This window comes from Capricornis sumatraensis, chromosome 4 (genome assembly GCF_032405125.1).
Source record: "Capricornis sumatraensis isolate serow.1 chromosome 4, serow.2, whole genome shotgun sequence".
NCBI lineage: Eukaryota > Metazoa > Chordata > Mammalia > Artiodactyla > Bovidae > Capricornis > Capricornis sumatraensis.
In genome coordinates, this window is record NC_091072.1 from 86,472,678 (window position 1) to 86,491,722 (window position 19,045).

At 35.7% G+C, this 19,045-nt stretch overlaps 1 protein-coding gene across 1 annotated transcript in view; it reads left to right on the top strand.

Annotated features, from left to right (window-relative positions):
• Positions 1-19,045, top strand: part of KIF21A (kinesin family member 21A) — a 151,836-nt gene that overhangs the window by 57,366 nt on the left and 75,425 nt on the right. The window contains exons 2-6 of the mRNA XM_068971448.1: positions 13,472-13,694; positions 13,825-14,007; positions 15,378-15,527; positions 16,663-16,797; positions 17,269-17,436. Coding sequence (XP_068827549.1) covers positions 13,472-13,694; positions 13,825-14,007; positions 15,378-15,527; positions 16,663-16,797; positions 17,269-17,436 — 859 coding nt within the window. The remainder of the gene's footprint in view (positions 1-13,471; positions 13,695-13,824; positions 14,008-15,377; positions 15,528-16,662; positions 16,798-17,268; positions 17,437-19,045) is intronic.

Genomic DNA, 19,045 nt, shown 5'->3' on the forward strand with positions numbered 1-19,045 from the left:
ATGGCTATGGCTAGGAGTCATTTTCAGTTCTGTCTCCTTCCTTATCCCATTTCCCCTTCCCTGTATTCCCAGTGGATGCCTCCTTAGCCCATTGCTTTCACATAGTTGATTCCTCATTCTTAAAGTGTCTAATCAAATATCACATTTTCTGAGAAAGAACTTTCTTGACTGTGGCAGACAAACTCTAAGGTGACATTCAGTGATCCTTGCCTGGATCATTGGATCAACAGTAAAGGGATGGTGTTCATGCCGTTCTGAAATCTCTGCTTCAGTGTGTGCAGTATCTGTGACTTGCTTCTAATCAGTAGAATTTGTCAAGAGTGATGAGAAGTCACTCTCATAATTGCATTATGTTATATAAGACAGCTTCAGACTGGAGCAGGAACTTTTTCTTGGTAGCTTTGAAGCAATCAGATGTCATGTTCTAAGAGGGCCGTATAGCTAGAACCTGACAGTGGAATGTGGGAGTTGAGAGCTCCTCATGTGGCAGCAGGGAAAAAAGAACCTTAGTCCTACAACTGCAAGCAAATGAATTTTTTCACCAACTTGAATGCACTTGGAAGAGAATCCTGAAACTCTAAGAATGCTGCCCAGCTGATGGCTTGATTTGAGCCTGATGAGACTTTGACCAGAGGTCTCAGCCTGAATTTCTCATCTATAGAAAATGTGAGATAATATATCTGGATTCTCTCAGGCCCTAAGCTAATAGAAATTTGATACATAGCAATAGAAAATCAATTTAGATGTTAGGAATCCAGTGTTGTTTGAGGGGAAAAAACCCATATTCCACATCTTACCTCCCTTCCTCCTGGTTGTGTCTGTCCATGTTTGGGGTAGTCTTGTCCAACAAGAGTGGAGTGGGGAATTCAATCCAAAATCAGGTTTATAAACTTCAACTTCTGTCAACTTCTGTTGAGTTTTCTTGTCTGAACACATCCTGTGAACCACTGATTATACTGCCATAGTGTGAGGAAGGTTAACTGCAATGACTAGAAACCAAAGTTACTAGGAATGGCACTTTAGTCTAGTTCTGTCTAGTGTATCTCTACATGTAATATAAGATGGCTATAAAATAATAGATCTAATACTTGTTATTAGCCTTTATTTTAAATGGAAAACACTATTAGCAAAAAAGGATCAATTCTTCAGTGCTCAGCCTTCTTCTGAACTGTGGTGTTGGAGAAGACTCTTGAGAGTCCCTTGGACTGCAAGGAGATCCAACCAGTCCATTCTGAAGGAGATCAGCCCTGGGATTTCTTTGGAAGGAATGATGCTAAAGCTGAAACTCCAGTACTTTGGCCACCTCATGCAAAGAGCTGACCCATTGGAAAAGACTTTGATGCTGGGAGGGATTGAGGGCAGGAGAAGAAGGGGACGACAGAGGATGAAATGGCTGGATGGCATCACTGACTCAATGGATGCGAGTCTGAGTGAACTCTGGGAATTGGTGATGGACAGGGAGGCCTGGAGGGCTGCAATTCATGGGGTCACAAAGAGTCGGACATGACTGAGCGACTGAACTGAACTGGACTGATTAGCAAAAAGCAGGTTTCTGTTTTTGTATGTGAAGTATAGTTAGCTAGTTGGCATACAATAGTATACTAGTTTCAGGTGTACAGCATACTGATTCAACATTTGAATGCATTATAAAATGATCACGATGATAAGCCTAGTTTGTTTGTCCTCAGAAAAAGTTGTTATAGTTTGTTTGTCCTCAAACAAAGTTATTATAGTATTATTGACTGTATTTTTTATGCTGTATAACCTTGTGATTTATTTATTTTATAATTGTAAGTTTGTTCCTCTTCTATCTATTTTGCCCAGTCTCACTCTCCCTTCTCTCTGACAACTGCCAGTTTATTCCCTGTATCTATGAATATCTTTTCATTTTATTTTCTTTGTTTAGATACTACATGTATGTGAGATCATATGGAATTTATCCTTTTCTGTCCAATTTATTTCACTTCGCATAATGCCCTCTAGATCCATCCATGTTGTTGCAGATGGCAAGATTTTATTCTTTTTTATGGCTAAAGAATTTTTTTTTTTCTTTTAGGTGATTTCTAGTCACATACCATTGTGTCTAGAAAAGATACTTGATATGATTTCAGTCTTCTTAAAGTTATTGAAACTTGTTTTGTGGCCTAACTTGAGATCTATCCTGGATAATGCTCAATATACTTTTGAAAAGAATGTATTCTGATGTTTTAGGATGAAAATATTTTTTGTATATCTATTAATTCCCAGGCTGATTTAATGTGAAATTTAAGGCCAATGTTTTCCTTGTTGATTTTCTGTCAACAGATCAATGGGTGATCTGTCCATTGATGTAAGTGGGGTGCTAAAGTCCCCTACTTTTATTGTGTTACTGTGAATTTCCACTTTATGCTTGTTAACATTTGTTGTATGTAGTTAGGTGTTCCTGTGTTGAGTGCATATGTATTTGTCATTGCTATATTTTTTAGTTGGATTGATACCTTTATTTTATAATATATTTGTCTCTTAAAGTCTGATATCAGTATTGCCACCTTCATTTTCTTTTGATTTCCATTTGTATGGGATACCTTTTTCTATCCCCTCACTTTCAGTTTCTGTGTGCCTTTATATCTGGAGTCTTTTGTAGGCAGCATATAATAGGTCTTTTTAAAAAAAATCAAGTTAGCCATTCCGTCTCTTGATTGGAGCGTTTAGTCTGCTTATATATAAAGTAATTATTACTAGATATGGTACTTATTGACACTTTTAAACTTGTTTTCCGGTTATTTTTGTAGTTATCTTCTGTTCCCTTCCTCTTCTTTTGCTCTTTTCCCCTGTGATTTGATGGTTACCTTTACAGTTTTGTTTAGATTTTTTTTCTCTTTATTTCTGTGTATCTTTATAGGTTTTTAACTTGTGGTTACCCTATATATTACAATCTATGCATATAGTTGTCTATTTTAAGTTGATAATCTCTTAGTTTGACACATTGTAACAGGTCTTCATTTTTACTATCCCTACCCATTTCAACATTTTATGTTTTTGACATCATATTTTATATCTTTTTGTTTTGTGAATCCCTTAACTACTGACTGTAGGTATTAATGATTTTACTTTTCAAGGTAGTACTTTTACTTCTTTTGTCTTTTAGCCTTCCTACTAGCTTTATGTTTGCCTTTACCATTAGATTTTTCCTTTCATAACTGCTTTATTTCTAGTTGTGGCTTTTTCTACTTAGAGATGTTTCTTCAATATTTCTTATAAGACCAGTTTATTGGTGACACAGTCTTTTTTTTTTTTTTTTTTTTTGCTTGTCTGTAAAATCTTTACCTTCTCTGATTTTGAATGACAATCTTGTCAGGTAGAATATTCTTATAATCTTTGTTTTATGTTTTTTTCTTTCAAAGTGAAAAAATATATTCGCTTTGAATATATTGGGCCATTCTCTCCTGGCCTGCAATATTTCTGCTGAAAATTCAAGTATCTTGTAGGAATTTCCTTGTTTATAATGACTTGCTTTTTCTTGTTGCTTTGCAGATTCTCTGTTTATCTTTAATTTTTGCCATTTACTTGTATCTTGGTGTGGACTTCTTTGGGTCCATCTTATTTAGGACTCTGTGCTTCCTGGACCTGAATGTATGTTTCTTTCCTCAAGTCAGGAAAGTTTTCACCTATTATTTCTGCAAATAGAAATTCTCTACCCCTTTCTCTTTCTTCTCCTTCTGGGACCTTAATAATGCAAATGTTAGTATTCTTGATGTTGTCACAGAGGTTCCTTAAAATATCCCTCATTTTTAAAGTCCCCCTTTTTACCCTTTCAGCTTGGCTGACTTTCACTGCTTTGTCTTCAAGATTGCTGATCTGGTGTGTGTGTGTGTGTGTGTTTTAAGAATCAAATGGGAGACATTTCTTTCCCTACATTAAAGCTTATTTTCAATATGTAATATAGTAGATTTAATAAGGAACCTCTAGCATAACCACTGGAGAAGGTGATGGCACCCCACTCTAGTCCTCTTGCCTGGAAAATCCCATGGACAGAGGAGCCTGGTAGGCTGCAGTCCATGGGGTCTCTGAGGGTTGGACATGACTGAGTGACTTCACTTTCACTTTTCACTTTCATGCATTGGAGAAGGAAATGGCAACCCACTCCAGTGTTCTTGCCTGGAGAATCCCTGGGACAGGGGAGCCTGGTGAGCTGCCGTCTATGGGGTCGCACAGAGCTGGACACGACTGAAGCGACTTAACAGCAGCAGCAGCAGCATACCCACACTTAACGACATTTTTGATCCAGTGATTTTCTCGAAAATAGGCAAAGAATTTAAATATTGACCGATTTGGAAACTACTTGGTATGCCAAGGTCATGTAATATACTGTTGTTTCCCACTAGTGTATTTTTCACTTCAGTTATTATATTCATCAGCTCTGATTGCTTCTTTTTTGTATTTTCTAACTCTTTGTTGAAATTCTCACTGTGATCATCTGTTTCACCTTTTCTGTCTAATTCAGTGATCATCTGTATGATCATTATCTTGAACTCTTTCTCAGATAGATTGCTTATCTCTATTTTGTTTAGTTCTTTTTCTGAGATCCTATCTTGTTCCTTCATTTTAACATATTCCTCTGCCTCCTCATTTTTTTCTATTTTCTGTAAGTTTTTTTCTGTGTATTAAGCAGGTTGGTTATGTCGCCTGAGCTAGAAGTAGTATATGTACTGTGCTTTAAGTATTTTCATTGAAAATCTATGTGTCTGAGCATATATTTTGGTGTTCCTAACTAAGAAAAAAAACTTCAGTCAGCTGGACCACAGAGAGATGAGGCAATAGGACACATAGCTAATCATACAGGTTAGGATAAGATTTCTGAGCAATTTTAAAAAGTGATTCATCATTAATATATTAAAAAGTATGTTCTTCTCACCATCTCTGTTATTCACAGAAGCGTATACTTCCTGATCCCTGGTACACATTGTTGTTCTTTATTGTTCTTAGGCTTTTTTCAAAATTAATCTCTTTAGTGAAATTACTGAGGTGTGCTTCTTTCGTGAATGTCTTGAAGAAATATGTTTCTTCCCATCAACCTAATTGTAATTAAAGATCCACTTAGGGGAAGATTTTTGTGGATTTGTGTTACTTATGATTAAGGCAGTGCCTGTTCTTTTAGGAAAATAAATCAGCAAGGCCACAAATGTTGTAGCAAGTTCCTCTTGTGTGTCAGAATGTCTCTTCTAGAATAGAAGATAGAGGGTTAAAGTAGTGAAAATTCTTAGTGGTGTCTACTAACTGGAATGAACTAGGAGAGAATCAAACAAGGGACAAAAAGTTCAGTCACTTATAGTTGTGGTGACAGAATGCCCTAACTTTTAAGAAATAGAGTGGAGGAAATTAGTAGGATATAATTCACATTAAGGTATCACATTGAATACTAATAAGTATTGTTCACTAATAATGATCATCTACTGACAAATGAGATTTAAAAAAAGGCAAAAGATCTGTTCAGGGAACAGATTTATTGGTGTCCTGTAAGAAGAACGAAGGTGTTCACAAGGTGCCAAATGGGCTAGTTACAGATAGCTGCAAGTAAGAGAGACACACAAAATAGGAATCAGGTCAGATTATTGAGTAAACTAGACAACTACCAAAATCACATGGGGATGAGATCAGAATAACTCAAGCAAAAAAAGAAGAGACCGTTTATAAAGACATTTAGGTAATGGAAAATTTTGTCATTATTATGAAACAGTAGATTAAGGACTATGGTGTTTTCTAACAGGACAAGAGATTAGCAATGGCCTGCGGCAAAAAGCATGAATTTTGTGTGTTATTCCTTTTCTATTTGTAGGGGAAAATGAAAATAACTTGACCCACATGCTGCAACTAAGGTCCAATGCTGCCAAATAAATAAAATAAAACTTTTTAAAAGACCTGTACAGAGTCTGGGATTTTATCTTATTTACAAGTAAACAAGCTAGTCTTTCCACTGCTTCATATATCATGGCAGAAGATAGAAGATTTCTGAGTTGGGGGCAAAGAATTTTTATTATTCACCACACACTAAGCATCATGAGTTTCCTGGTGATTGGAACTGATTCCCCATCCCTGAACCCCTAATCCAAAAGAGGCAATGCAGGCAGACCTGTTCCATGGATGCTATGCAAACAGTGGGATATCAAGAAACAGCAACCTATTCATCACAAGAAAAAAACATATTTTCTATTTCTTTAATATCTGTATCTTTAGTACCTATATGAGATGATGAAAGTTCATTGAACTATTGTGGTAAGCGTTTCATAATGTATGTAAGTCAAATCACTATATTGTATACCTTAAATTTATATACAGTGTGTGTGTGTGTGTTCACTTGTGTTCAACTTTTTGCAACTCCATGTACTGTAGCCCACCAGGCTCCTCTGTCCATGGGATTTTCCAGGCCAGGCTACTGGAGCGGGTTGCCATTTCCTCCTCCAGGGGATCTTCCCGACCTAGGGACTGAACTTGCATCTTTTGCATCTCCTGCATTGACAGGTGGATTCTTTACCATTAGCACCACGTGGGAAACTCTCAGATACAATGCAGCATATCAGTTACTGTGCTTCCCAGGTGGCACTAGCGGTAAAGAACCTGCCTACCAATGCAGAAGGCATAAGAGAAACAGGTTTGATCCCTGGGTCAAAGAGAAACAGGAAAGATCCCCTGGAGAAGGGCATGGCAACCCCTTCCAGTATTCATGCCTGGAGAATCCCATTGGACAGAGGAGCTTGGGTGGCTGTAGTCCATAAGGTTGCAAAGAGTTGGACACAACTGGAGCAACTTGCATGTCAATTATATCTCAATGAAATAGGAACAAAAAGAAACACTGAACTTGGGAATTCACTGTTTTTGTTATTTATTCATTGTTTCCATTGTTTTGCTGAAGCAAGCCAACTCTTTGTCAGGAGCAAGACATTATCCCTAACGGTTGCTTGCTGCAAATGCAACCTTGAGAAGTGATCCATGAGAAGAGCTGCCAGGATTTTGCATTCTTGGCATATTGAGCAAGAACTTTCAGGGATTCAAGAGGGAGAGGACATATGTATACTTATGACTGATTTATGTTGTTGTATGGAGAAACAAGCACAACATTGTAAAGCAACTACACCTCAATTAAATATTAAAAAAAAGAATGTATAGGTATGCTAAGATCTCATGATAGGATGCTTCTTTCAAGAATATGTGGCAGAATTAGACCTTAAATATTACTGGGCTTTCCTGGTGGCTCAGATGGTAAAGAATCTGCCTGCAATGTGGGAGACCCAGGTTTGATCTCTGGGTCAGAAAGATCCCCTGGAGAAAGGAGAGGCTACCCACTCCATTATTCTTGCCTGGAGAATGCCGTGGGCAGAGGAGCCTGGCAGGCTACAATGCATGTGGCCGCAAAAAATCAAATGTTACTGAGCACATTGTGTGCAATTCTGCCAAATATGCTTGTCTTACATTTCTGTATTATCTAGGACATCTTTAACTAGTCCTCTTAGCTTATTTGATAAATCCAGTTATGATTATTATTTGGGCAGAGAACAGAAAATAAGGCCCAATTTAAGGAAACTTACTGGTCTTATTCTCAGATTCTCTACTAGTCTTCACTAGATACTGCCACTGCAAAGAGCCATCATAATGTTTTTATGAAGGACGTTCTTTGTCCCTGTGGCCACAGTAGTAATTACTATAAAAACTGAAGAGAATGATAGGAACTATAAAGAATGTGGAATGAGTAATGTGACTAATGGTGGATATAAGGTGTGGCAGAAGAAAATAGTTGTTTGTTGATACCTTTTAAAGTCAGCATTTTGCTTTTCATAAGGGAATAATTAAAATACAACTTAAAGGTAGAACTTTAGGAGTATTAAACATAGGCTCCTATATTCATCTTATAGATTAGAAAATTAATACATACATTTGTTAAATGATTGCTCAAGATCAAGTTTCTAGTAACAGAGTAGAGTTGATGGGGAAAAAGTTAAGTTACTGTGATAGTCACATGCCCAGTATTGGAATATTCCTCCCCTGTAACTAGAGCAGTTTATAGGAGTCAGTAAATCAACATTTGTTGAATTAATTTTATGCCTAAATAACTTATATTCTCAGTTCTCAAATAATTCATTTGCTAGTGATCAATAAGAATTCAGTTTGATATCTGTTATTCTAAAATCTCTTCCCAGTTGGTTCAGTGGTAAAGAACTTGCCTGCCAATGCAGGAGACACAGGGAATATGGGTTTGATCCCTGGGTTGGGAAGATGCCCTGGAGAAGGTAACAGCAGCCCACTCCAGTACTCTTGCCTGGAGAATCCCATGGACAGAGGAGCCTGGCAGGCTACAGCCCATGGAGTCGCAAAGAGTCAAAGATGACAGAAGCGATTTGGCACATTCTAAAATCTTGTATAAACTGCATAGACTAATTCAAGTTTGGGAGGAAGGGGAAAGCTTTATAAATGTACTGATATTTGAATTAGGTCTTAAAGAATTACAGAGAAGTTGCTATGCGGAGACAGAAGTCCAGCGTTCTAGGTAGAGAGAAAAGCATGTAGGTTGGCGCAGTGACTGAAAGTATGTAGTTAGTTGATAAAAAAAATGATCAGTGGTTTGATGTAGCTGAGTAGTGTAACTAGATCTGAGAGTGGAATTGTAGGCAGGATTCAGATTAGGAAAATCTTAGAATAGATACCATGCTAAATAATTGGAACACTTTGGTGGCAGGGAAAACACTGATATTTTAAGGCAACTTGGCATATGAGATACAGGAGGAAAAGATAAGTTCAGAAGGAATGTCACAAAAGCTAACTACTGAGAAATGTGTTTGTAGGGGAGCAGAAAATGCCACCCCATTATATGCCAATTTGACCTAAGAATTGTTTTGGGCTGAAGGCAATGAGAAGAAACAGATATTTGCCCAAAAGCAGAACCTCGCTTTTAAAAGGTTTTCTCCCTCTGCTCTGCTCCAAGGACAGAAGTTAATTACCAGAGACTGCACCAAAGTATCCTACATAATAAAGTTTACTTAATTCGCCTTTATCTTCCACTAGCTCCTACACATATTTATATGCTGACAGTTTGTTGTACAAGAAACTCAAAGCCCTTTTTCTTTTTGTTAAGATGCTATATAAATTCAAGTTGCAACCACTCTTTGATTTACTCAACACTGAATATTTCCATGTATATGCATGATACAAAAGTTAATAAATTTGTTTGTTTTTATGTTGTTAATCTGTCTTGTCCAAAGGGTCCTAGTCAGGAGAATCTAGAAGGGTAGAGGAAAAAAGATTTTTTCTCCCTTACTGGTTGTGAATAGGATCAAATGTGTCAGGTAAGATGAAGACTAAAAAGGATCCATTGTATTTGGAAATAAAAAGGTCATTGGTGCCTTCTGTCTAAGCAGTTTAAATAGAGTGTGAGAACAGAAACTAAAAAGCTGCTATAAGCTGATGGAAAGATTCAGAACATGGATACATTTGTTCATGTCCTTTTATCTTAAAACTGAATAATTGACAGCTTGTATCATATTTTGTTTCAAACCTTCAACCTTCAAAAACTGGTTATAACAAGGTATATTTATTTCTGTATGGCTCTCCATGGATTTTCCCCTTTCAGATCCCACCCTATTGGTCAATAGCCCACAAAGGATAAAAGGTTCCAAAACTCATGCTAAGAAACAGGGCATATTCTCTAGTGAAACTGTCACTATTTTCCATAATGGCCCCACCTTGCCTATATTCATGTCCACTGTAACATTTGAAAAAACCATCTCCATTAGCAAATTACTGTTTTAGATAGAACCCACATTGTTGTTGTTTTTTTAAATATTGCTGTGTAGTATTAAAATATCTTAAATATTTATGACAAAAGTTTTATGCATAATTGTTTTTCTTTAAGAAGCAGTTTCAAGTATTAATATATCTAGTTGTTTGATTATAAACATTTAAAAAAGACTGCAAGGCTTTTTATTATTCTTAATGTTGGGATTAGATGAGCATGTTTAATGTTCTTACTTTTATATAAAAAACTAAGAAAGAAGGTATTTCAAAATATATAAAATAATAAATATCAGATTTTAGTTTTAGTTTTGTTTTTCCCAGAAGAGTGGTGTATTTTGTCTATATATAACATCAAATTATAGTTTCTAAATGGAAGCTTGTTGCCATGTAAATTTCAGAATCTACATTATTAAAGTAGGTTAATTGATTTGGGTTAAGACTATCTGAGAATTCCTGACTTGAGTATAAATTTAGAGATTTGGAAAGTTTATAATCTGAATTTTCAAAAGGAAATTGAGAAGGTGAATGAATATATCTCTAAACTTTGAAGTGTAGTCAGCTTCTAATTATATGCTTGTGCCAGAATTTCTCAGACTGCTGGGAAGCTGCCATTGCCTGTTTTGGGTAGAAAAGGGTTCCACCCATCTTTTTGGTTTTTAAAGTCACTCTCCCCACCCATGCAGATGGTATGAATGTATATTATCCATCTTTCAAATGCACTCCTCCTTGCCATTAGCAAGGATAATAAGCAGGTGAGTAGAGGTTAGGTAAATTCTGAGTGACACTGGCATTCTAAAATTGGCTGTAGTATCTGCAGTTCAAATAGTGCTTATTCTTTATGTTGAAACTAAATTAAAAGTATTTTAATAGCCAAATAAGATGGCCTGTGGTCATAGTCATTTACTTAAAATTAATGAGGCAGTGATTTCAAACAGTAGCCTAGTGCTGATTTTCATTTAGTTGTTTTTATGTTTATCTGTTATATTACATGGAGTTTATTAAATTTCATAGTGCAGCTATAAATCAGGGAGAGAGCAGAATTTGGGGATAAATGGGGTAGCTCTCAGGAGACACAGCCTCAGCTCAGATATGACTTTATGGTGGAATGCAGAATTAGGTGAGTCCTTCTGAAAGAAGTGAAATCTAAACAGAGATTGAAAACAAGATGTTCAGGCTGGAAAAAGAGTTGGGAATTGAGAAAGAGGAATGTCCAGGAGAGAAAATCATATTTGAAAGCATAGATGCTAGAGAGAGCATAATTTGTTAGTGAAACTAGCTGAAAATAAACCATTACCACAACTACCATCACTAACAAAGTCCTTTGATGGGAAGATTAACTATGGCAAAAGGAGACTGCAGAGTGATTTAAGGATAGGGTCTTTCAGCTTCCCAGATGGGTTTAGTGGTAAAAGAACCCACCTGCAAATGCAGGAGACATAAGAGATGTGTGTTCGATCCCTGGGTCTAGAAGATCCCCTGGAGGAGGATATGCATCCCACTCCATTATTCTTGCCTGGAGAATCCCATCGATAGAGTAGCCTGGTGGGCTATAGTCCACACAGTTGCAAAGAGTCGGACACAACTGAAGCAACTTAGCACGCACACAAAGAGTTTTAGGCAAGGCAGTGATCAACCATATTTTACAAATATCATATAAACTTCATATTTTACAAATATATCAACTTCATATTTTATAAATATCAGTACCAATCTGTGGAACAGATTGATAGGGGGCAAAATTTGACGCAGGCTCTCTGGTGAGAAGACTTTTGCAATAACCCAAGTAAGAGATAATGGTGGCTTGATTAGGTGAGGAAGGGAAGAAAATGGATGAGCTATTTCTAAGATAAGTAATAGTTCTTAGAGATAGGTTAGATAGATGGAATAGGGAGTAATTGAAGTTGACTCTTCTAACTGGCCAACAGACAGGATGGTGATTCTTCCAAGGAGCATGGGGGATTTGTTTTTCTCCTCTTGACTCTCCTGAGGAGGATTGTATTTATCATATTTATCCCCATGAATGGATGGAGTGTGACAGGAAAAGGGAAGTTTGGAAAAAGGGAATATTAACTTTGAGAAAGACAACTCATCAAGAAAATGTGGAACCAGAAAGTCAAAGCTGCTTACTACAATGGGCTGTTTTTATAGTCCATGGATATAGTTTCTTGTAAGAAACGCTTGTTTTATTTCTTATAATTTTATCTTTATAATAGTATATAAATATTATTACTCAGTATTCTTCAGACAAATAATGTTAGATCTGAAAGGAATCTTGAAAATGATAGTTTTTGTCAACTGGTGAGGAAATTGGAGCTCCAAGAGAAGACCACATGATACCTATAGAGTGAGAGAAGTATTAGAATCCAAGTCTCCTATGGACACTTCATTACTCTTTCCACAGCACCTAGCCAGCTCCCCATTGATCATTGCATGCTATTAAAACAAATCATTGAAGTTGAAGACTTTATGGAAGAAAAACATCATTATTACAGAAGAAGGGAAAATTGCATAAATCAATAATATTCTTTACTTAACACGTTTATGCTAGTACAGAATTCTGTTTAAGATAACCAGGGTTACAGAAATTCAGTCCCTTCTCAGTACTATCAAGGATTAAAACTCAGGTGATCTGGACTTCGGCTTGGCTTTATTTCTAACAAATAGATGAACTCATTCCACTTCTATAGATCTCTATTTCTGAAAATGAGATTTCTTTAAAATCCTTTTTTCTGTCTGTATCATTTTATATTTTCTATTACTGGTTGTCTTTATTTTCTTCCTTAAATTGCTTCTCTTTCTCCATGGCAAATAGGAACCTCTTAAAAACCCAAGTAGAATAAATCAGTGACATGTATGTCCTGATGGTCCTGTTTATGGAGTGAATAAAACAGGCCCAGGTTTTGCTTTGTTCTGTTAGTAACATATCACCATATTTACTTTCCTTCTTTGAAAACTTGGCCTTGAAAGCAGAATGCTAATGCATAAGAGGAGGTCCTAGAATCTGAAGTATAAGAGTTGGGTGTAGGTCAAGTATAATGCTGTGATGTAAATGATGATTCAATAGTTTTGGAGAGAAAATATTTAGAACTTTTTTGTGTTTTTATTTTTAAATTCTTTTCAAAATTCTGCATTTGTATATATCATATAACAAATCAATATGGTACATGCATATATTTATAAGTGAATATACAATGTGGAATTATATATTCTGGGGTTATGCTTAAATATGTTAAGCTAACAGAAGGTTATGGTCAAATAAGTTTGGGAACCAGTAGTGAAGAGTTTGCAAAAAATGGTGAGTCATGAGTATCAAAATAAATGCTATGTTCTTAATTTCTCACTTTTGGATATCATCCTCTTTGGAAATAAAGAAAAAAATCTAAAATGAAGATAACAATAAATAGCACTTTGGTAGTTGAACTTACTTAACTGAGTCTTTACTTCTTATGGAGTTGAGAAAAGATATTCACTAGCAAAAGTATTTAATTTTAAGATTAATTTTACTCTTAGTCATGATTTTTTTGGATTAAGTAACTCATATTGAAATTAACTCAGTTTTATTTACCTTAAACTTTTCAGCTCAAGATGTAAATACTAGATTACATTTGTGATTTAAAAAGATTTGGCTAGGCTTTTCAAAATCTTACTTCTTCAGTTTTTTTCCAATTACTATATCTTATTTTATTTCCTCCCGTTTTTTGCCTTACAGAATAAGACCACAGCTTGCCAAAGAAAGGATTGAGGGATGCCATATTTGTACATCTGTAACACCTGGAGAACCTCAAGTCTTCCTAGGCAAAGATAAAGCTTTCACTTTTGATTATGTGTTTGACATTGACTCCCAACAAGAGCAGATCTACACTCAATGCATAGAAAAACTAATTGAGGGCTGTTTTGAAGGATATAATGCTACAGTTTTTGCCTATGGACAAGTAAGTGTCAAATTATTTTCATAGAAGCTGTAACTTTTCAGAAGTGTTAGGTCAGTTCCACTTTCATTTTTGTTGCTTGAGATTATGTTATTAAGATCAAGCATCTATTTTTCTCCATTCTTTTATTCAGACCGGAGCTGGCAAAACATACACAATGGGAACAGGATTTGATGTTAACATCATTGAGGAAGAACAGGGTATTATTTCTCGTGCTGTTAAACATCTTTTCAAGAGTATTGAAGAAAAAAAGCACACTTCCATTAAAAACGGACTTCCTCCTCCAGATTTTAAAGTGAATGCCCAGTTCTTAGAGGTAATGGTTTAACTGTGTCATTAGTTTCCTTTAAATCTTATTCTTAAGACCATAGCCCTATGACTTCATAGTCCAGCTTCCATTTTAGTGCTTGGCATATGGTATTCAGTAAATGTTGTTTGAGTAAATTAACATAGGCACTAATAATAAGAGATAATAGGTAATAAGTATTCCTTATTTACTGACATTTAAATTATAGATATTTGACCAGCATCCATAGAGTAAAACAATTAATATTGTTGATTTCAGATTTTTTTTTTCTTTTCTGAGAATTACTTTTGAAATGTAGTTAGGTTCACAAAGTGCTGGGAATTCAGTAACTAATACCAAAAGGGAAGGAGAGAATATGAGGAATAATACAATTAATGTTGCAACACTAGTCTGGCTGCAGAAGCTGGTATTACTACAAGAATATGCGGATATTTTAATGAAGTATCTAAAGATTAGGGCAGGTTTGGATTAATTTAGGGCAGTCTAGGCTGGTAGGAAGGTCATGCTAGTAAGAAGACATTTGAGATTTGAGCAGTATTGCAATTGGGTAGACAGTGCCATTATAATTCTGTACACTTGGTCCAACGAGCATTCTAGTCTAATTGTAGTCTACATCACCTAAGCAAATCATTTTGACAAATGATGAAACATTTTATTCAGCATTATATAGCACAAAATAGAAAACAACTCAAATTAACATCAGTTATCTTACTGCTAGTTTTAATCGACATTCCAATTTAATAAAAACAAAGAATATAATTATATGTTTCTACCAAAAGAAAGATAACTAATGATGGAAAAAGGAAAGAAATAGTGTTCTTTTATCTTCCCTTTCACCCTGTAAATTTTATTAGGCATTGTGACTTTAAGCCTATTGATAGAAAAATTGGTATATACATCCTCTTATAAGGTGGTAGCACAGTCTCATCAGAGTCTATTGATATATTGCACATCTTGCAGAAATACTAAGTATTAATTTTTAGATACACTAAGGAGGGTTGTAGGGCCAAAGGAAATATACTTTTAGTTCAAACACTAAAAATTCTTAAAGCCTTCCCTAAACTTTCAAGCTTAGGATTTGTGTACATTTGATACATATTTTTTTATAATTTACTTGTATTTATAAATATTTATCTCTTGCAGAGGATTAGCGGATCATTTTATCTAGTCCTTAACTCATTAGTCATAATTAAGTCTTCTACTCTTCTTACCCTTGTAAAGAAATCTGGCATTTATTTTTATCTGTGGTCATTTTTATGTGTTATTTTGAATAAATATGTCATTTAGAAGAGCTTTTAAGATATGTTTCAAACATGCAATATGTGTTATTACAGCCATGAGGCAATTTTGGCTAATGTTAAACTTACTTCTTTTGATAGCTATATAATGAAGAGGTTCTTGACTTATTTGATACTACTCGTGATATTGATGCAAAAACTAAAAAATCAAATATAAGGATTCATGAAGATTCAGCTGGAGGAATTTATACTGTGGGCGTCACAACACGTACAGTGAATACAGAATCCGAGGTGACATTTATGTTATAGTTAAAATAGAGCATGTTTGGGGGAATTCCCTGGTGGTGCAAGGGTTAGGACTCTGCACTCTCAATGCAGAAGGCATGGGTTCCATCCCTGCAAGCTTCAAGGCACGGCCAAAGGGAAAAATTAGAGCACATTTGGCTTTGTTTAATAGCTTTGCTGCTCACCATATGAAATTTGTATCCTAAAGAGTAGCATTGAGGTAAAATTTTATCTTCATCATTTTTTCCAGGATTTTATTATTAAAAATGTCACAGTTGTGATAAAGTCAGTGCATTTATCATAACATCTAAAGAATGTAAAGCATTATATGTATGGTTTCCTTTCACACCTAGAAAAAGAGGGTTAGATAATTCAAAGTGAAGGATGAGACCACAGCCCTTTGTGCTTTTTGCTATATCACATGGAGGCTGTGGGGCTTCCCTGGTGGCTCAGTGGTAAAGCATCTACCTGCAATGCAAGAGACGCAGATTCAGTCCCTGGGTCGGGAAGATCCCCTGGAGAAGGGCGTGGCAACCAGCTCCAGTAATCTTGTTTGGGAAATTCCATGGACAGAGGAGCAGCCTGGCAGGCTACAGTTCATGGTCGCAAAAGAGTCACATAGGACAGTGGCTAAACAACATCGTGTAGCACTGTATTATGGCTCCTAAAGAGGGACTGTTAGGAAACTTACTCTGGGGGGTTTTATGGCAGCCCAGTGTTTTGGACTCAGTGCTTTCAGTACCTTGGCCCTGAGTTCAGTTTCTGGTGGGGAACAAAGATCTGCAAGTCACATGGAGTGGTCAAAAAGAAAAAAAGTTACAAATAAGAAAATACAGAAGAGCCTGAGTAATTCAGGTTATTGCTTAGTTTGTTCCAAAGTGTTATACTGTAATAGTTTTGATAGAAGCTGCAGACAGCAGCAAATGGCAAACAATGGAATCTCAGTGTTTTCTCCTATTTACAAAAACAAACACTATTATACTTGCTGGTCAAAAAGTGCCTATAAATAAAATAATAAGACAGTCTACCTCTTGTACATCTTTTAATATGATGAATTTTAACCAGTAGCTCAGACTTATGATTATGTAGATTTAGTTTAAGTATTGTTCAAGTAAAACCCCTCTTTCTTTCCCTTTTCCAGATGATGCAGTGTTTGAAGCTGGGTGCTTTATCTCGGACAACTGCTAGTACCCAAATGAATGTTCAGAGCTCTCGTTCACATGCCATTTTTACCATTCACTTGTGTCAAACCAGAATGTGTCCCCAAATAGATGCTGTGAGTTAATTCTAATGTCTTAAACTTTCAGATTTCATTTCTATAAAATCACATGATATCAAAGAGAATATTTGTGTCAAATTTAGTTTGTTTAATCATTCCTTTTCCTAACGAGACGTCCCTGGATTTATTTAAGCTAAAGCTGGCCAGCCATATAAAATTTTGAAATTAAAAATTGACTCTGTGTCTGCAGTAGCCAGAAAGTACAGTGATGGATTAGTTACTTGAGACCCTTTTTGTTTTTGAGGGCTGTATGCTACAAATTTCTCTTTGATATAAGCAAAGCCTCAGTTGATAGCTCTCTTTGATCTAACTTTGTCTAAGCTTCTAGTTGCAACAGGCATTTTTGTGCTTATATTTATTTGACTACAGGCCTATACTTGGCTATATGAGTAAGGAAGGGAAGATGGGGTTGCAGGATATTTAGTGTCACATTAATAAGGTATTTTCAATTATTTTCCTCGATTACAGGAAAGTGCAACTGATAATAAAGTGATTTCTGAATCATCACAGATGAATGAATTTGAAACTCTGACTGCAAAGTTCCATTTTGTTGATCTGGCAGGTTCAGAAAGACTCAAGCGTACTGGAGCTACAGGCGAGAGGGCAAAAGAAGGCATTTCCATCAACTGTGGACTTGTAAGACTAAGATTTTGTGCTGGGAATATATCAGGGTTATTTTATTATCCTTTTCCATTTTATAATATATAATACCGAAGTGGAAATCCTTCATACACTGAGCTGAAAAATGAAAGTTACTGTAAACTTATGAGTAATGCATTGAATTTTGATGTCAGGCTGTCAACTTTTTTCTCCTTTTCACATTGTAAGTTTTCTTCAAGTATAAAAAATTAATTGGATTAAGTTTTATGATGTGTGCATAAGGTATATATATATATAATAGAAATGATTTTAAAATTCTCAAATTTAAAAATATACTCAATATTAAATATTATGTGGGATGACCTTTAAAGTAGTTTTATGCTAACATTTTTATGACAGACTTTTTTTTGGAAATTATAATAACATGTTATTTAATAATGATTATTTCAGAATGATAACTTTTCTCATTTTAGGAATTAACTTTAATACCCTGCCATCTAGTGGTGTTTTTGATTGATTGGAACACATCTTGTGTTGGAGTTAGCCTAAAGTTTCTATTATCTGAAAGAAAATGTTTTGAACCAAATTTTTATGTAATCTTTTTTTCTTATTGATTTCATTATAAAAGTGGTTCTTTGTTCCTGCTTAAAAGTAATGGCATTGTAAATTTCTGTGATGCTGACAGCATCAGGACAGGTGTTTTCTGCTTTGCCTCTCTCCCTTTCTTCCTAGAGCAGGGGATCCAAGCATATGGTCCTTTTTTTGGTCATTGCCCAATGTTTGCTGTTACATGATTATAACTCTTCTGTGGGGTATTATCAGCTGAGACGATTAGAGAGAGCCAGTCTTTCCAACCATGCATCCTGATGCTTCCACCATATGGTTGAATACTGTGGTCAGAGGAGTGAGTGAGCAGGATCCTGGACTTTGTGTATTGTTTTGAATTTCTTGAGATATAAAATCATGATATGGTATTTACATTTGTGCTGTTTGGAAAAGACAAAAGCCATTGCTCAGTTTTCTTGTTCAGGCTATTGAAACATGTTCAGACGTGTGGTAGAGGTACAGTGTGACCAGTGGCTAAAATTGCAGACTCTAGTAAAGGGGACTAAGACACAGTGTGATGCTGATGCACTCTCTGCAGCATCCATTAGCTCTAACAAAAATACGGTTACGGGCGAGTATGGCAAGCATTTAGGAAAATGCTTATGCTGTGGGTGCTAGTTCAGTGACCAGGAAAAGTAGAAGCGGGTGGCAGGAGGAGGGACTAAAGAGTTCTACGATTTGACTTAATTTCTTAAATATTGGATGCTTACTACATAGATTCATTGAATTTCTAAGTGCTGCTGTACTTAATAATACTTTATTCAGAGATACCATACTGATATGTTAATTGTGGTTAAAAGAAATTTTGTTTTCATATAAGGAAGCTATAGTAAAAGAAAGTTCCATGAAATTGTGAAACTAGCAGTTTATTTTATCATAGAGCTGAGGAGAAGAATTTGCAACATGAACTGGCAGTTTTGTGAGAGACCCTTCATGAAGCTCTGATAATTCTACATATGGTTTAGAAGTCATCAATCTTATAACATTCCTATTCCTAAAGAAAATCTCTTCATAGATGTTTGTATTCATGAGTTATAGA